Here is a 17,957-nt window from a genome sequence, read left to right as displayed (position 1 = left end):
GCGAAGGGTGGCTCCAACACGAGCGTCGACGGGAGGCAGCCGCCAGAAAACTGATCGCGGAACGGCTCCGGCGCATTTCAGCGCGAAAACTCAGCGTGACGTCACGGGTTTACTGTGGTGCGTTCAATATGCCGCGGAAGATTGGATATGGGAACTTTACTGGAGGTACGTTGAAAAAGATGTGAACACAGATTTTTCGAACGCATATGCTTAGGTTCAGAGCTATTAGCTTTTTTGCAACAGTTCTAAATTTGAATTATACTGCTATAATTCATGCGGTTGATATGAAATAACAAAAATAAACCTTATTTAACAAGCATACGAAACATGTCATAATGTTCAAAATCTGAGTAAGAAAAGTAATAAGTGAAGACCGCGTATGATTTCCCAAAATCTATACATTGTTTGTACTCATGATGTCCAACATATGTTCTCGTATTTTTAAAACCCATTGACTTCTATTTAGTTTTAGTTTTAATCAAAAGGGGCCCCTTAAGTAAAATTAAGAACAAAATCAACAGGTATTTACTTTACACTGTGTTTTATTTTCCAATTCCATTAACATCTTTATGAATAAAACTGTGTATAAAATGATACAGTCATAATGTAACTATAATGCAACAGGACAGTCAGTTGTCAGTCAGTTCTTTGATCAGGAAATGTTACTTATATTAGGAACTTGGTTATCGATATGTTTATATGACAAAGAAATATAGACACAAAAAAGACAAGTTTCGCATACATTCTGATTAGTGTACATTTATTCTGGATAATCACACTGAGGTCTTGGCCGGGGGTTTCCTTGAAAAAACACTTTCGTTTTCAGTTCCTACTTTGGTGGGCCTCCAGATGTGCCAACAAGATTCTTATCAAATGGAAATCCAGATTTATCTTTGGTGATGACATCCCTTTGCAAGATGGGAGCTCCAGGATTCGGATTGTTGATGACGCCCATGAAAATGGGAACTTGAGTCATGTCATCTATTAGAGTGAAGAAGAACGGCTGGATGAGGTGGAAAACTGGACTGGACGCCCGTGAGATGACCACAGTGGTTGCTGCAGTGGCCTCTGCACCCTCCTCGTTAATTTCCATGCTGGACTTGTGCATCACGCTTGAAACAAGTAGGGGGCCATCTGCCATGTTAGCCAGGTTGGGACTGGCAAACATGTCCCCAAGGCCTGAGCCAAGCCAAAGAAAAAAAAGGGTTAATCATCATATCATCCCAGTCATGGAGGTGTGTCTCTGCTAGTTTTCAAATAAAAGGCATTCCCACCTAATTTGGTCAAAACGTCCTGTAACTCTTGGGCATATTCCAGCTTGAATTTCGGAACTTTGACTTGTACTGCTCTCTCCTTTGGCATACGATTGAACAGGTCTGAAATGTTAAGCCTGGCAGTGAGTGACGCCACATCCACCTGGCCGGACAGCGGCATGACCACCAAAAGGCTCATGGACTTCATAAAAGGGAATCTCGCTACCTGCAGGAAGGAATGCAGCACATTTTACGAAGAACTTCCCTCACCAAAAAGGCTATTATATTGTTTAGATTGCGTTTTAGGAAGAGGTTATTGTTGTTGTTGTTTTTTTACCTGAGCCTCCAGTTCATTATCAATAAATGAACTTAAAGGATGCTTGGCATCTTCCATCACTTCAACGTCAACCATCTGCTGGTCATCAAGGTAGAACACACCTCTAGATGTGAAGCGTGGGTCAAATCGAGCTTTCCACTCTCCTGCAGGTGATGGGAAAAGGTTTGACACATTGGGGGAGCACTTTCAACGAGTCATTCCCCTTTAATTAATGAATGCATTGAAATACATTTTTTTTTTTAAATGGACATTTTACCTTTGTAATGGACAGCATTAATTAGCATGAGAAGCATATTGGGTGGTAAACTAGACAAGAAGTCGGTTATCTTTCCGTTTGTGGCATTGTCCACCCAGTCATTTATTTGCTGCAGGTTTTCCAGGACTGCTGGCTCTGAGTCATACACGCGCTTAGACTCATCAAGGAAGTCTTGCTTTGGCTGAAAACCTGAAATGCACAAGTTATAGGCATGAATAGACATTAGTGCTTCGAAACACTTTTTCCCATATGATTTTGAGAAATGCTAAAGAAATGATTTCCCGTCAAGCAAACCAAAAAAAAAAGTTTTTGGTTTGTTTGTTTATTTACCTTGGCGCAGGAAGATGCGCATGGCAATCTGCAGGTCATTATTTTGGAGAAGATTCATGGCGTTATGCAGAGACTCGTGGTAGCAGGGCAGGGTGTCTTCATGGAGATGGTGCATCAGCAGCTCCTTGGTCTCGTTTACTGCGCCTGTAAGAAAGAGGAGCGCAATAACTGGGACTGTCTGCAGGCAGATATGAAGGAAGGAGCTTGTGGAAAACAAGCTTCTGAGGCAGGTAAGTGTATTAAAAGACACAGCAAGACACACTCACCCAAAGCCAGTTGGGAGAGCGCTAAGGATATGCTGAAAGGAGATATGATGATGTTTGGCTGGTCAGGCGTGGTCTCCAGGTTCTGCAGGAGGCGCACTCCCAGTTTTTGAATGGCAGCAGTGATTTTTTCGCTGGACTGTTGGCTTCTTCCAACCGACCAACAATCCTTCTGTTGTCCCTCCTCTGTTGACCCCAAAGTAGGTTGAACACTTATGTTGGTTGCAATTTCAGGTGCTGTTGTTGTGGCTGCAGCTTCTGGTTGTGTTGCGTTCTCATTTTCAAATTTCTAAAAGTGGCAGGAGTAGGAAGAAAAAAACAAACATTTTTAAGCAGAAGGGCAGATCATTGAAAATGGTCTGGAGAAGGCCCAGAATAACCACTGCAGTTGCACAACGAGTACACTGACAACTCTCCTAATAGTTTCTATTTTTTGCTCTGACCTCTATAGGGTGGCTGGGCACCAAGGGAATGAGAGGCACCAAGGGGATCGACTCATTTCCTGCCACTTCACCATTCTGCACACCAGAAAATGGCATAAATTAACAATCGGTGCAAACATCATTTCACACAGCATAATCTTTCCAGCGATTTATCTGAGAGCTTTACACTGAGTCCCAGGCTGCAGAGACAAATCAACAGGAGTGTCAGATGAAGGTCCATGTCCTTGCAGCGTTAACTGTGGGAAAAAATAGTGATGAAATAATGAATACAGCTCTAAAAGCTCTACCAACACAAGAGTCTAATGGTTTTTGTGGCTCCTCACTGAGATGTGGGCAGGTTTCAGAGGATGTTGGTTCACTTAGTCGCCCTGCCTTTGGATGGGAAACCTACAATATGAAACAAAAAAGGAGATTGCTATACTTTCACCGATGTATCTTTTGCCACAGACTTGCTAATCTTGAGGGCTTTAATAATGTCTAATGAGATACTTTTACAAGAAATGAATTTAAACAAGTGTTTCCTCTTGTTTGATATCCCATAATGCTCAACAGAGAAATGTAGCATTTTCATATCAGCTCAGAGACCACATTAATACAAAATGTACAACACAGAGAGCCATTAAATGTATATTACAATAGTTCAGTTTGCAGAGCTTACACAAACATTAAAGTCCAGTGTAATGATTATATATTATCAGATACACGTCATCTCATTCCTGTCCAAGTAATTTGTACAATAAACCCAAATAAATTGATACCAATCTAAAGGTCTTACCTTTGATTAAAATTAGAAAAAGAAAGCTGCCGCCTTGTCCAAAAAAGGGGCGACTAAGTGACTGCAAAAGGCAGAATTCCTGAGAGAAAAAGCTTGGCACTGGCTCAGGTATCTGTTAAACATCAACTTCAATTGATTGGCGCCTGGTTTAAGCAACTGTTTTTAACAGTAGCTACTGAGAATGACCAGGGAGGTTAAATATCCAAGAGCAACACCCTCGGCTCCTCTGCATGCCAATCAGCAGGCGATAATGACTGGACACGAGCACGACGTGGGACACATGAGAGATTAATTGCCAAAGTTTGGTTTGTTCAAGCGTGTGTGTGTGCAAATACCGCCCGCTCAGTGACACAAGTTACGTATTTGACACGCAAGCACACAAGCCCACATTTCCCAGAAAGTCCTGGGTTTGTTAATATCATCAACTTCACAGAAGCTACAGTCATACAGGATGATCTGTCTGGTGAAAATTGGGTTACTACACCCCGACTAGTCCCTCGTAATGATGGGGAAAGACACTCCAGGGGGAATTTACTTTGCCGATTTTCTCACATTTCAACCCTAAACAAAAGTATTATCTCTGAGATTACATGAAAGTTGTCGGCAAACAACTCGTGAGGACTTTGTCCAATTTGAACTCCAGTGACTCAAACAGGACTGAAGGACGAGGCTGGGAGTCAGGATGTTTGTAGGCGAATCACACAGTGAAAACAAGAACGCGCACAAGAACATGGGGGTATTTATTTTATTACCAATCCACATGATAAATAAGCATTTTTCATGAACTTCTCTGAAAACATTTCAAGAGATTCTGAAACAATACACGACTACAAAATGCTTGTTTTATTAGAAATGCTGTCATTGTGTGATGTTTTTACTCCTGGTTTACAAAAAAAAAAAATATATCAAAAGTTGGATTACACTGAAGTATTCTGAACTTTGGGGAGCTAATTTAAAAAAAAGAAGGCAATCTGTGCTTTCCAACGTGATCGTGATGAAGCTCCCGTGAAGGGGACAGTGTTGCTTCTTGGATCCCAACAGCTTAAAGACTGAACAGTTCTCCGCACAATTGACTGTTGCACAGTATTTTTTTTTTCTTTTTTTTTTTAACGAGTCCTAATTCCGATTCTTTTCTCACCATGTTCATAATACCCACCAAAGACAAACCAAGACAAATCTGCCTTGGCATTAACTGATTCTGTGTTAGCTTCCGGCCTTCTGTGCAGGCAAAACAGCTTCATTTTGCCAAAGCAAGTAAGCAGTAATTCATTCATGGGTTAAGAACGAAAAAAGACAGTGGTAATGTTACAAGTCAGGCCAGTCAGGCCATACTGATGAATAAAGGCTGGGAATCAGAAACTGGATGTTTGACATTGACAGAAAAGTGAGTGCAGTTCATTCGTCGTGACGTCTATACGATCAAAACCTCTCGCAACGCATGGAGCGAGACTAACAGAAAAAGAAAGAAAATGATTTGATCTACAAATACTGCATAGTTTAATCAGTGCATTTAGAGTTATGCTGTGTTTTTTTATTCTCTAAAAACTGAGGAACATGAGAGTTGAGGGAAATTCATTTTTTGGTGTGGTTATGCATCTATTTGGAAAGTGTAAACACTACGAAGAACCTCGTCGGGGGTTCCACCTTCCTGAGCACGTCGTCCGTTTCGTCCTCTGGTCGCGAGCACAATTGACCACCGTGAAAATAACGAGTGACCTCGTCGAGGAACGAATTTTCCCCCTCATATATACTTTCTATACATCTACGGGCTTTCGCAATACCATGGCATCTGCTGTACATTAGAAACGATAATTGCATGGCACACATTTTCCAGTTCTTCTATTACTACAATGCCTTTGCTTGTGCTGCTTCATTGGAAAAGCAATTTGAGAGGACAACCTGTCCCACTGGCGCCACTGTCCTCAAGCACAGTGGAGGGGACAGAGCATTCAGGCAGCCCGTGTCTTTGTAAGACACATTAAGAAGTCAGTGCGAAGAGTGATGAAGTGCAGCGGGGGCGGAGGGGGTGGGGGCGCCTCGCTCTCTAAGCCAGCAGCCGAATGGCTCCATTCTCGGAGCCCAGCAGCAGCAGCCTCTTGGTGGGCAGCACCGCCAGGCTGGTCAGCGTGCCGCGGAAGTTCTCGGAGCTGAGTTTGGTGCTGCTGGCGGGGCTCTGGGAGATGTCGGCCATGGAGTAAACCCCGATCTTGTTGGCCACCGTTCCCGTCACGATCTCAGAGCCGTACAGGTCGAAGGCGTGGACGGGTTCCGACTGCGACCTGTACTGGCGGAGAGGCTTGTTTTCCAGGTCCTTCCACACGGTGAGGGTGTAGTCAGTGGAGGAGCTGATGACCAAGTTGCCTTCTGCAGCCTGAAATGCACATTCCAAAGAGGAGCCGTCACTGGCTTGGAGTTCTGGGAAAGCAAGTGACCTTTTCACAATGTATTACTGTAAACACTTTATTTTGTCATCTGCCATTTAATTGATGAACTCTCTTCAAATTATCTTTCTGCTTTTGGCCAAAAGATCCTGCTTGGAAAAAATAATTAATAAAGTCAAGCAAAAAACTTGATTTGATTGTGGAGCCTCTGGTTATTTACAGATGCTTTCCAACATGCTCAGGTTAGCTCCTGTGTGGGTTAAATATTAATTTGTCATTTATTTTTATTTAGCTTATTTGATTAAGTCATTTCTATTATGCAATGTCTATCCACCTAGATTTGGATTTATCATTTGTAATTCTGTTCTTTGTTTTAACATTCTGAATACATGAAGGAAAAAAATCAATTCAATGCCATTAAAAACACAAAACCATGCACGACATGTGTGCAGCAACAAAGTACTAGAACGCTGCTGGTTAATTTTTGTTCTGCTGGCTGATGTAAAAACGGCGGTCATCAAAAGACGAAGTGTTCATTACCAATCCAAACCATTCACAGGTTGATGCGTTGCACTGACTGAGGGGAAGTATGAGTAATAAGAATGTGCAAATGAGAACTCATACGATCTGCCTAATGAGTAACCTGTGTCCATATTTACCTAGACCTGAGCCTCTAAAACTAGCAATACAATCCTTGACCTAATTTGGGGTTAAATAAAGTTTGCTTATCCCTGCGCTCTGTTGACAACAGATCTGACGGGTACAACTTTCCCGTCTCAGCGCCTCTTTTAGGAATATCAAAATAAAAACTGCTCCATCGAACTGGCGGTCGCTGCCAGGACTACTGGAAATGACGACGGCATTTTATGAATCAGAAATGACTGCAGGAAGCTAGCATACTGCCAAAAACACAGGACAGCAGGACAGCAGCACACAACAATAATAATACAGAGGGGTTTTTTTAATTACTGCTGTCCCGTGACAGACTCAGATATTAATACATGCAGCACTTATCGAGACTAAATGAACACGGCTCTTATTAAACGCACAGAATGTAATTGCTGCCGCCAGGGGGCTTTGAGACAAAAACAAACAAAAGGAGCAAACACAGAGTGGCATCATGGGAGCTGTAGGTCTCTTGCTAAACAATTAATGGTGTGCTAAAAATCAGAGGCGCAAGCGGAGATGGGAGATGTGAAGAAACGTTGTGCAAGAATGATTGTATATATGGCATCCGAATCAAAATAGTGTGACCCAATCATCATAGTAGTGTTAAAAACTATTCAAAAAGTAGTGATGAGCAGTCTTATTGAACCAGTTCGCTTAGGATATAATTAACTCAAGTGGGCAGATTGTTATATTTCAAAAAAACAAAAACAAACAGTATTTTAAACTAACGTTGGTTCTGAAACACAGTACAAAAAAAGGGGGCGAGACTTTGTGCACACACACACACACACACACACACACACACACACACACACACACACACACACACACACACACACACACACACACACACACACACACACACCTTCCAAGCGTACCTTCATTTGGAGGATATCTCCTTCGTGAGCCGGCCAGCCCCTCAGCACGAGGCCGGTGCGCGCGTCGAGCAGCACAATGAAGCCGGACGAGAAACCTGCAGCCACGGTGCGTCCCGTGGGGCTGACCGCCAGGTAGCGGATCAGCCCGGCGCTCACGTTGTTGTACGCCAAGCGGAACTCGTGCTGGGGACGCGAGAGAAGACGAGCCGATTTAACGACGGGTAAGGCAGCCGTTCTGGCTGAAGGTGGCGAGCTCGTCGAGTGCCGTGACTACCTGCAGGCCCGGCTTGCGAGGATCGATGAAGCGGAGGATGGAGTCGGCGCTGCCAAACACGACGCTGCAGTGCGGCGCCGGCATGGTGGTGACGGCCGTGATTGGATTCTTCCCGTCTACGGCTTCGTATGAGCGGATCTGCTTGCCTGGAGGACAATTTAAAAACTAAGAATTAGAAACATTCGTTGGTTTCAATCGAAGACGAAACTGCCCTCTGGTGGATCTTTGCCTGTGTACTGGTCCCAGAGGTGCACGGTGCCGTCGCAGCTGACCACCTCCTGGAAGGTCTCCAGCTGCCCGACGTAGAAGACCGACTTCCGGTGGTCGCTGTACGTCAGCCGGGGCTCCACCTCCTTGGTTCCGTCGCCGTGGTTGTAGAGGGGCCAGAGCTTCACCGTCTTGTCTTTGCTCCCGGAGAGGAAGTAGTCCTCCCCCGCCAGCGGCGCCAAGCACTTGGTGGTGCCCGAGTGGCCGGGGAAGCTCTGCAGCCGGATCTGGTGGAAGTGGAAGTGCGGGTCCTGCTGGTTGAGGCCGATCTCGTACTGCCAGTACGCCAGCCAGTTGCCCTGCAGGGAGCGGCCGCTGCGGGGCAGCTCCTGCTTCAGTGCGCTCTCCTCGAGGGCGGGGCCCGTCACCCAGGGGGAGGAGAAGGAGGCGGTGGAGGCGGCGGCTGAAGGAGCGTTGAAGCCGGAGGCAGACGTGGCGTGGCCGGAGCGTCCCCAAGAGCCGGCCAGACCCAGGTTGGCGCTGGCGTCGTAGTCGGCGTCCTGCGACACCTGGATACGGTTCCCTACCATGGGACTGCCGAACGTCCCGGACCCGAAGAGGGAGTCGCCCAGCTGGCTGGAGGCGTGTGAGGGTGCGGGAAACGGGCCGGCGCCGACCCGTCGGCCGAAGCCCACCGAGGACGTGGGGATGTCCACCCTGGATGCTGCCGGGAGGTTGGTCTCCTGCCTCGCCCTCTGGCGGTAGGACTCGGCCAACTGCCACACCAGCTCGTGGTTGGGAACCACTTTCCGAATGGCCGCGTCGCCTGTCACAAATCAGGAGGAGTGGAAAGTTATAAAAAAAAAAAAAAAAAAAAAAAAAACTCATGTAAAATTTAGGATGCTGTGTAAAAGGTAGATCAGGCTTTCCTCCTACCTATGAGGCAGTTGAAGGGGATGTAGGAGGCGTAGGCCATCTCGGGATTAAACACAGTCTGCAGCTCCTCCAGCACTCCTAACTCAAGTGTGACGTTTGTCCCCTCGGGAGTGCTCACGTCCACGACTGTGGCGTCGCCCACAGCTCTGCGGGGGGCCGTCTCCAGCTGGAGTGCCAAACAGGCAGTCAGTGCATCAGCTCCCAAGAAAGATGCAGTTGCAAGCTGTGTCAATTTCACCTTTACACACACTTACACTGCCTCTGTGTCATTACACATCTATTGTTAAACAAACAAGGTTTGTGGCCCTACGCTCTGCAGGTGCTGTGCGCCTGTTTGTTTTCGCATCTGTGTGTGTGTGTGTGTACCTGAGGCTGCAAAGATTGGAGCAGGGTGAAGACAGCGAAGAACTGACGCAGCGTGTCAGCCATGTGCTGCTGCACCATCTCCCTCCCGATGCGCAGGCAGATGAGAGCCATCAGGCTGAGCGTCTTCAGGCAGATGACGGTGCGCGTCTGCACCCCGCTGGGGAACCTGCGCACAGCAGAGTGGGTGACAGATCAAACGCGGGTGTCTTTTGATTAAACCAGGGCTAAAATAAACAGATTAATAAATTAATAAATAATGTCCACTGTAAAAAATATCTGTTACCAACAGTCTGCCAAGTGACATCTGCTTCACTATCTTATAAAAAAATCATCAAACATGTGCAGACATGTGCTATTTACCCCATACGAGGGGTGGTGAGAAGGTCCAGCAGCGGGAGGAGGACGTCCTGATTGATCTTCATGAGCATGTCCATCAGGGTGGCGTCAGACAGAAAGACGATGATCTTCTGCGTCAGAGCGACAGCTCCGAGCAGACTCGCTTCCTTGCGTGTGTTGAGTCGCTGTGAAGAGGGTGGAGACACCTGGAGAGACACACGTTCATGATAGCACACTCTATATTCCAGATGAACCTGAGGCCTCTTGCCCTCAGACGCTCCAAATCTGCTCAATTGTGTGTTTTCTATGCTTTACCAGATATCCTATGTATGGCAGGTACTGGTAAGTGAGAACAGGCTCCCCATAGAGCTGAGCGATGTAGACCAGGCAGTCTAAGACCGGCACTGCCGTCAGGTCACCGACCACAGGCTTTTTTTCATACACGCTGCCCATAGCCACACCTTCAAAACTGCTCTCCTCAGACATGGGCGCGACAAACTGGTGGTTCACAGGTCCTGAAGCAGCAAACGGTGGACGGAACAGTGATCAAGGATCACAAGCAGCAATGATGTTAGAGCGATGATGTTTCGCGTGATTCACTTAACATACCAATGTAACAATTTGTGAGCAGGCGCAGCAGGTTTCTGGCTACGTATCTGGACGTCACCGTAGGTCCGAGCTTTGCAGACAGCCATCGAACCGTTTTGCAGACTGTGTCTGTGAGCGGAAAAAAGAATTTCAGTGTGAATAAGGGAACAGTTCATTTGTTTTTAGACGTTAAAAACCTGCATCGCTGACTTACCCAGGAGAATCTTGTGCTCTTTCTCCTCTGAATCCGACAGATCATTACAGTCTTCCTTCTCCTGCCCTTGCGAGTTTTCGCTTTCAGCCTCTTCAAGCGCGATTCCGTTCACAAACTCAGCATCCAGAGTCGCAACGGAAGCTTCTGTGCAGCCGGAGAGAGTGAGCTCCAGGTTGGAAACTGCGTTCTCGTCTGTCCCCTCTTTACCGTCACTGGTCTCAGTCACTTCCTCATCCTCGAGCTCCCCCCCTTCCTCCCCTTCGCTGGCCTGTTTCAAGTCCTGGCTGCTGTCCGCTGATTTGAGGCTGGCTCGGTCCCTCATTGAGTCGGCATCGCCCAGCGAGAGCTCACTTGTGCTGCTCTTGTCACTAAGCTTTCCCACGCTCAGCGACTCCTGGTCTTGCTCCTTGGCTACGGCGTTCTGGCTCTGCTCCTTCCCGGCCGCCACTCCAGGTCCGCTATTGACATAGAAGCCGTTCTGAAAGTCCTCTGCATCTGAAAGGAAGCCCTGGTCGTTCAGGCTAATGCCAGAGGAGTAATTAACGAGCCCCGCTTCACCTCCACTGGCCCCACCGCTGCTTCCCACGTTTCCGCTGACAGACCCAGAGGACTGGCGCACCTCGTCGCAATGGAAATCCTCTTCCTCCTCGAGATTGCATGTGCCACTGCTCAGCCCTTTGGCTTCCACCGCCGAGCCTGGAATGCAGCTCTCAAAGCCGGTGAGGACCTGCAACACATGGGGGAGCAGGCTGGACAGGAAGGCGTGCAGGCCAAGTCTGACAATTAGCTGCAGGATGAAGCAGTCCGTGTAGAGGTAGAAGCGCCCGCGCAGGCAGTGTGGGTTTTCATACACGCTGACCAGCGGCTTTATCAAGTACTTGTTGGCGTTTCTGGGGCCCAGCACCCTGGAGATGGGTTCAAAGAGGTACCAGGAGGCATAGACAGCGGTGGACTCTTCCAGCATCAAGGCCAGTATGAACGGGAGGAGGATCTCCAAGCCCTCGGCGGCGATGTCGCCCCGCAACAGTGATTCAAGCTGCCGCCACAGATAAAAGACCAAGTCTCGTCCCTGGAGGCTGCACAGGGTCTTCGTTTCGGTGCGGTACGAAAAGATGAAGTTGTGGAGAGCAGCAAAATAGGAGGGGAAGGGAAAGGGGGTTATGATCAGGTTCAACAACTGGCAGGGGTTTGGTGGAGGCAGACCGTCACAGATGGGGTCATATTTGAAAAGCAGTGGCGATGGGCCATTCAGTGCTGCATTCGTCCCAGAGTGCTTCTTTATTAGCAACAGTGTTTCGAGAGCATGATGCAGTGACAGCGGGATTTCGCGCAGGCTGGACGAGAACAGCTTCATAACGGCTTGGAACCGCTTCTTCAGAGCGTTGCCAGGTTTGAGTCCCCTCAGTTTGGACGAGAGAAAGATCTCGGCAATCAGAACACCGAGGGCCTGCATGTCTCTTTGGTAGAGCCGAGTGAGCGACGGCAGAGACTCGTCCAGTGAGCGGTCGTCCCTCCATCCCCCGTTGTGGCCGACGTCGGCGTGTAGGCTCTTCACCAGGAAGTTGTTCAGCTTCTCCAACTCCTCTAAAGGTTGCAGAGGACTGAAACCTTCAGGGAGGGTGATCTTGACCGCCTCCGGCCCCGTGCCAGAGACGTTCCCGTCTCCGTGTTTTTTGTTCATGGGCCCACCTCTCTGTAGCATGGGATTGCGCAAGCCAATGCCGCCTGGGTAGTCGCCAGGAAAGGAACCTGGGGACTGAGACACGGTGAGCGCCGCGTGCTCTCCTCCCGCCTTCCCTCCCACCGAGCTGATGCTTGGCATAGGCACGGAGCACGAGGAGCTGGTGGACGCCAGCGAGTCCAGCGCTTCGGTGCCTTGCTCCAGTTCCTCATCTCGGTCCACCACGGTCCAGCTCATGGATTCGCATCCCGTGGATTCGGGGACCATCCCGTCCAAAGCGTCCGCTGTGGCGTCCATTTGAGCAAGGTGCAGGGAAGGCACGTTGAGAGCAGCGAGGCCGAGGAGAGGCGGCTCCGCCGGCGCATACTGGGAGGGGGACAGGCGAGGAGGGTGGGGCTGATCAAACAGCTGGACGACACCGTAGGTGGTCAGATTTGTGTGGTTGTCCACGAGGTGGAGGCACACGTTCTTCGCTTTGACGGCCTCTTTGCCAGACAGCTTGAACCCAAACGTGAGGTCTATCCAGTGGTGCAAGTGCTGTGACACTTCTCTGCTCTCCAGGAGGTGCATATGGACCTCAATAAAGTCCTCGTATGATTTGCACCAGGAAGGCACGTCTAGGTCCGGCATGTCGGGGTGTATGGAGCGGAATATGGAGGGATCGGTGTAGAACTCTGGAATGCATTCATCTGGGGTCCAGCTTTGCATGCGCTCCATGCTGGCTGGGTACTCGTTGGGTTCCCACTGGGATCTGACGTGGCTGCACAACACCGACTTGGGAGTCTGCCGGGCTTTGTAGACAAAGTAAGTGATATCTGAGAGCACATCAGATATGTGATGGGGAACGTGAAGGAGGTCAGGCTGTCCAGCGCCTGCTCCAACTGAGCCACAGAGGTCTCCACCTACACCACTTCCGCACACTCCATTCCCTACCGCGGCTGCCAAAGCCTCTTTGGTCATTTCATACGTGAAGTCCAATTGCTTATCGCCCTTGTTGAGTCTGAACTTTGACCTCCTGAGGTCCCGGAACTTTCCAAATGGTACAGTGAAGTCCACCACCCATGGCAAAACAGGATGATAGTTGGGGTCTCCCACTCGCCTCCCTGCCAGCCGGTTCAGTTCCATCAGATAGCTGAAGTTACTGACTCGTCCATGGACCCAGTCCAGAACCAAGGACTTAAGTTCAGCAAAGCAGTCTTTGCAAAGCCTTTCACTCTCTTGGCTTGCACATGAACCAGGCACCGGTAGGACACTTTTAGGGATTTGAATGCCGCTGCTCTCTTCCACTTCCATTCCCAGCTCTTCATAGTGTGCAAGGTTGAGCTTAAGACGACTGCAGAGCTGATCATCCACTGCAACGTCCTGCAGCGAGAGCTCGCCACAAGACAAGCCTGCTGCGTGACAGGCCTGTAGGGCTTTAAGTAACTGGTAGAGAATGAACAGCACTTTGGCATGGCTGTTGGCAAGCTTGGCCGGACTGAAGGAGACTATGTCATGAAGTGAATACTGAGTGTATGGAAGAATCACATAGAGCATCTCGGTTGTCTCCAGCAGACACTCCGCAGGAAGAACATTTGGGCAAGGATGCTCCGACTGGGACTTAGAGAAGACCGAGGAACTGGATGCCAAGTAGTTTTCTTTCTCCTTTTCTCTGGCTGGAGAGAGCGATGGGGAAACCTTGTCAGATGAGATGAATGTGGAATGGAAGAGCTTCTGTAAAGCATGACGCACTGCGTCTACAGCGGTGATGTGCATCTGCTCATTTGCTCCTGCGTAAGGTTGCACAAGTTTGTGATGAACATCTCGCCACAGATTCCTAAAGAGAAAGGGGTGACATTTATTAGTATTAGTATAATTATTAGTATTAGTAAACTGACATATAGTTACCATAAGGGGAAACATTAACTTTACATAAATCAAAAATATTGAACAGCATTCTATTTCAGCCTTCGGTCGCATAATAAGGCAAAAAGCTACGTTTGACTGATTATGTGAACCTTTTCTAGGTTCAATACGTTCAAAGGCAAGTTCACAAAAGAATTACAAATTTACTGATTGTATAAAAAGAAACTCTGGCAAAACTAAAGTATCACAGTTTTACAGGTGACTGTGATAAAAAGTTTATCCTATAGCATGCCAACTACATTAATATATAGATCAAATTGAAGAAGTCAAGCACGGTTACATTTACTCAAAAATAACAGTGTGTAGATCGTACCTGATATTATGTTGTGAAACACGCTGCATGGTTTTCACATAGCAATCCGGTGAAAGACATTCCACTGGCTGGTGGCAGTGATCTCGGGCCAGTCTGTAGTTCAGCTTGCTTTTCCTCAGAGCCTGAATGCACACACGTGTCCAGCCGGGAGGCAACTTGGCCTGGGAGCTATGGATGTATGTGTGAATTTCTGCCTCGCTGATTCCATCAAAGCGAGCGCAGCGCGTGATTCTCCTGTCCCTCAGGGCCATCACCCAGCGAGAAGGAACCAAGGCTACGACCTCCCTGGGCCGCAGACCCGGGCCTTGCTGCCGCCGGTCCACCCCGAGGTCTCTCTCAACTGAGCGGATCAACCAATCCATGATGAGGGTCCAAAATTTGTTATGGGGTCAGTGCTGCACTCCTGTAATTGCGCCACCCCGTCTCCTCCAAGGATCACTTTCAGAGTTTCATGTTGGAGAAATGAAGTTAAAAAGGAAGAGAGAATCTTTCCTTTTACCAGTCCTTCCTGAGGAAAGAGAAACATATTTATAATAAGAAGTCATACCTGATGTTTCAAGTGTTCAAAAATACTGACGTAATTTCAGAGATAATAATTTATCATACAAAGGCATTCTGATGTAAAGACAGTGAAGTGATAGCGTTGCATGATTTCCGGTCCCTTCAAGTTCCTCAAGTACAAACCAGCTCACATGACTAAACCACTTCAGCCGCAGTGGCACAATCTGCTAAACTACTACAAACTGGAAAAAGCATCTTCTTATCAAGTAGCAGATGTCACGTCCGTCCGGTCCATATCTCAAGAGCGGTTGTTGGTTTAAACCAGGGGAGCTCAACTAAAGTTTCAACAAGCTTCCTCGGGTATTAGCTCGGCTGCTAGATGGCTGTCAAAGATAATATCAGAAAACACTGACAGACGTCTTACAGGAAGTGTCTAATACTTTAAACTATCAAACACACGGCGAAATGTTATTTTTCTGATTTAACACATCATGCGTTGTGCTAAGTAAATGAATTTCGGTAAGGAGCTGGAAGACAAAAAAACAAAAAACAAAAAACAATTGAGGAAGTTACTTCACGTCAACCTATTGACAAGTTAGCTTAAGTAAGAAGCTAGCGCAACGATTCATTTCTTGGGTAAAGTCGCTAAAAGGACGCAAACATGACTGACAAGGTCGCTGCACTGACTTAATGCAACCCTTGTACGTCATTGCAGGCAACAGTCACAAACTACAGCGCGGACTGGTGTAAATGTGTCTCACCTTCTCCTCGAAGCAACAAGGCAGCTAGCTGGCTCCGAGCTAACGGCCGCTGTCACGCATGACGGGTCAGGACGGCGTCGAAACCATTGAACGACTTCACGCTGCGGATCGACATCAGGCCAGTCGCTTCATGCCGAGATGTCTAGCGACGCATGACAGCAGGCAGACGGCGGTCAGTCAGCCGACGGTGTTCTTGTTCCGTGCTACTTGGAGCCATGTTTTAGCAGCGGCACCTCACGTGACACAACCGCTTCATCTCATGTGACCACCGACCACCGTCCGCCGCCGCCGCTGCCTTGAGAGTTTCATCAAGGCTGCAACTGATACATCATTATATTAGTGACCGTGCCAAGCAGGACTTATTATTATTATTATTATTATTATTATTATTATTATTATTATTATTATTATTATTATTATTATTATTATTATTATTATTATAACTCGTTCATTATCCCACTTGTCTTGGTGCGCATCTGTAATGGCCCGAGGTGAAAAGTGAATGATACATGGCTGTGTTTAAACTGCTTTGAAGCGTTTATGTGCAGCATCACTGTAGGTCACAGGCAGTGCAGGAAAACATTTCCAACGGACTGTTTGAAGAGTGATTACCACGGTAATTCAAAACAAACATTTGCCTCTATTACGCTGATGAACACGTAGTTATGGACACGACCACAAGATGGCAGTGTGCGAGCATGTTCGGTCACATCTATCTCCTTTCGTGTCTTTGTTTTGTAATCAAGACGTATTTTGTTTCTTTGATAAACAATTCCAATACTACACAGCTCATTGCGTTCACATGTTAGAGCGTCTGTAGACAGAATGCACAGATACACTTAATAAGAGATGTTTGCTGGGTTTCTTCATTTATGGACCACATCGTCTCCATACTCCCATCATCATTCGACCCGTTCCAGTTCGCATACCAGCCCAACCATTCCACCGAGGATGCTATCTCCACTGCTCTCCAGCTGAGCCTGGAGCACCTGGAGGAGAAGAACACCCACATACGGATTCCAGTCTGTGCAGGGGGGGGGGGGGGGGGACAACTCTGGTGTCATCTCCCTGAACACCGGTACCCCCCAAGGCTGCGTTCTGAGCCCTTTGCTGTTCACCCTGATGACACATGACGTCGTCCGAAGTACAACTCCAACCATATCATCAAGTACGCGGACGACACTACAGTTGTGGGCCTCATCCGGGACAACAATGAAATGGCTTACAGGGAGGAAGTGGAACATCTACAGCTCTGGTGCAAGACCAACAATCTGATCCTGAACGTCAACAAGACGAAGGAATTGATTGTGGACTTCAGGAGATCCAGACCCAGCCACACACCCCTCCTCGTCAATGACACAGCCGTAGAAGTCGTGAACAGCACCAAGTTCTTGGGGGTGCACATCACTGACAGTCTCAGCTGGTCAATCCACACCTCCTCCCTGGCGAAGAAGGCACAGCAGCACCTGCACTTTTTACGGAGGTTGAGCAGAGCCTCCCTCCCGCCTCCCATTCTGAAAAACTTCTACTGAGGAACCATCGAGAGCCTGCTGACCAACTGCATCCCTGTCTGGTGTGGTAGCTGCAGAGCTGTGGACTGGAAACCTCTGCAGAGGGTGGTGAGGACAGCGGAGAAGATCATCAGGTCCCTGCTCCCTGCCATCAAAGACACTGCAGACAGCCGTTGTCTATCTAAAGCCAAGCGGATCCTGTCTGACCCCACTCACCCTAACCATGGACTGTTCTCCCATCTAGCATCCGCTGCAGAACAACCAGATTCACAAACAGTTACTTCCCCCGGGCCATCAGATTGTTAAACACCAGTTAACACCCCACCTCCCTGCTGCCACTGTCTACACTGTCACCAGCATCAGAGCACTATTCCAGCACTATCTGCACATGTACAGCTTACATACATACACACCCCTCCACTTGGTCACTGTTATTCTGTTATTCTGTATACTCTGTTCATATTGTTCATATTGTTTATACTCCACACGTCGCTGTTTATACTGTTGATAATGAACATTACTCGATTTATTTATGTACCACCAACATTCCACCTCCAGATTTTCCCATATTTCCCATATTTTTATATCCCTGTACTTATCTCAGCTTGTATATAGATTTTAGTTAGTACTGTATTTCTGGAACTGGGCAACGACATTTCGTGAATTGAACCACTGCCGTGTTTTTCTTCATGATGACAATAAAGAAAGTCTAAGTCTAAGTCTATTTATGACCAGCAGAGGGAGTTCTTTTGAATACCTTCGGGTTGAATAGTAATTAA

General features: G+C 47.7%; 2 protein-coding genes across 3 annotated transcripts; both read right to left on the bottom strand.

Annotated features, from left to right (window-relative positions):
- Positions 1–743: 743 nt before the first annotated feature.
- On the bottom strand, positions 744–3,942 carry serpinf2b (serpin peptidase inhibitor, clade F (alpha-2 antiplasmin, pigment epithelium derived factor), member 2b). The gene is made up of 10 exons (XM_076036354.1): positions 3,658–3,942; positions 3,206–3,269; positions 3,049–3,118; positions 2,883–2,957; positions 2,443–2,728; positions 2,177–2,320; positions 1,847–2,035; positions 1,591–1,733; positions 1,275–1,479; positions 744–1,179 (listed from the first exon to the last, which is right to left on the bottom strand). Exons 3-10 carry the CDS (start codon positions 3,100–3,102, stop codon positions 830–832), a joined length of 1,446 nt encoding a protein of 481 aa, XP_075892469.1. The 5' UTR covers positions 3,103–3,118; positions 3,206–3,269; positions 3,658–3,942; the 3' UTR covers positions 744–829.
- A 447-nt stretch (positions 3,943–4,389) lies between these two features.
- On the bottom strand, positions 4,390–15,984 carry wdr81 (WD repeat domain 81). 2 transcript variants are annotated; one of them, XM_076036351.1, is made up of 12 exons: positions 15,668–15,979; positions 14,406–14,913; positions 10,507–14,003; positions 10,314–10,421; positions 10,020–10,219; positions 9,729–9,910; positions 9,369–9,534; positions 9,003–9,168; positions 8,089–8,892; positions 7,860–8,005; positions 7,586–7,768; positions 4,390–6,028 (listed from the first exon to the last, which is right to left on the bottom strand). In XM_076036351.1, the coding sequence occupies exons 2-12, from the start codon at positions 14,765–14,767 to the stop codon at positions 5,702–5,704; spliced, it is 6,141 nt and encodes a 2,046-aa protein (XP_075892466.1). In that variant the 5' UTR covers positions 14,768–14,913; positions 15,668–15,979; the 3' UTR covers positions 4,390–5,701. The 2 variants fall into 2 exon arrangements, with proteins under 2 accessions (XP_075892466.1, XP_075892467.1); XM_076036352.1 differs by lacking the exon at positions 4,390–6,028 and adding an exon at positions 6,568–7,474 and having other exon boundaries at positions 7,545–7,768; positions 15,668–15,984.
- Between the last annotated feature and the right edge of the window lie 1,973 nt (positions 15,985–17,957).

The sequence above is a fragment of the Nelusetta ayraudi genome, unplaced genomic scaffold, assembly GCF_046127955.1.
Source record: "Nelusetta ayraudi isolate G7.1 ecotype Tasmania unplaced genomic scaffold, CSIRO-AGI_Nayr_v1 ptg000048l, whole genome shotgun sequence".
Taxonomy (NCBI): Eukaryota; Metazoa; Chordata; class Actinopteri; order Tetraodontiformes; family Monacanthidae; genus Nelusetta; species Nelusetta ayraudi.
Note: the sequence above shows the minus strand (reverse complement) of the source record. Positions and strands in the feature narration are given on the sequence as shown.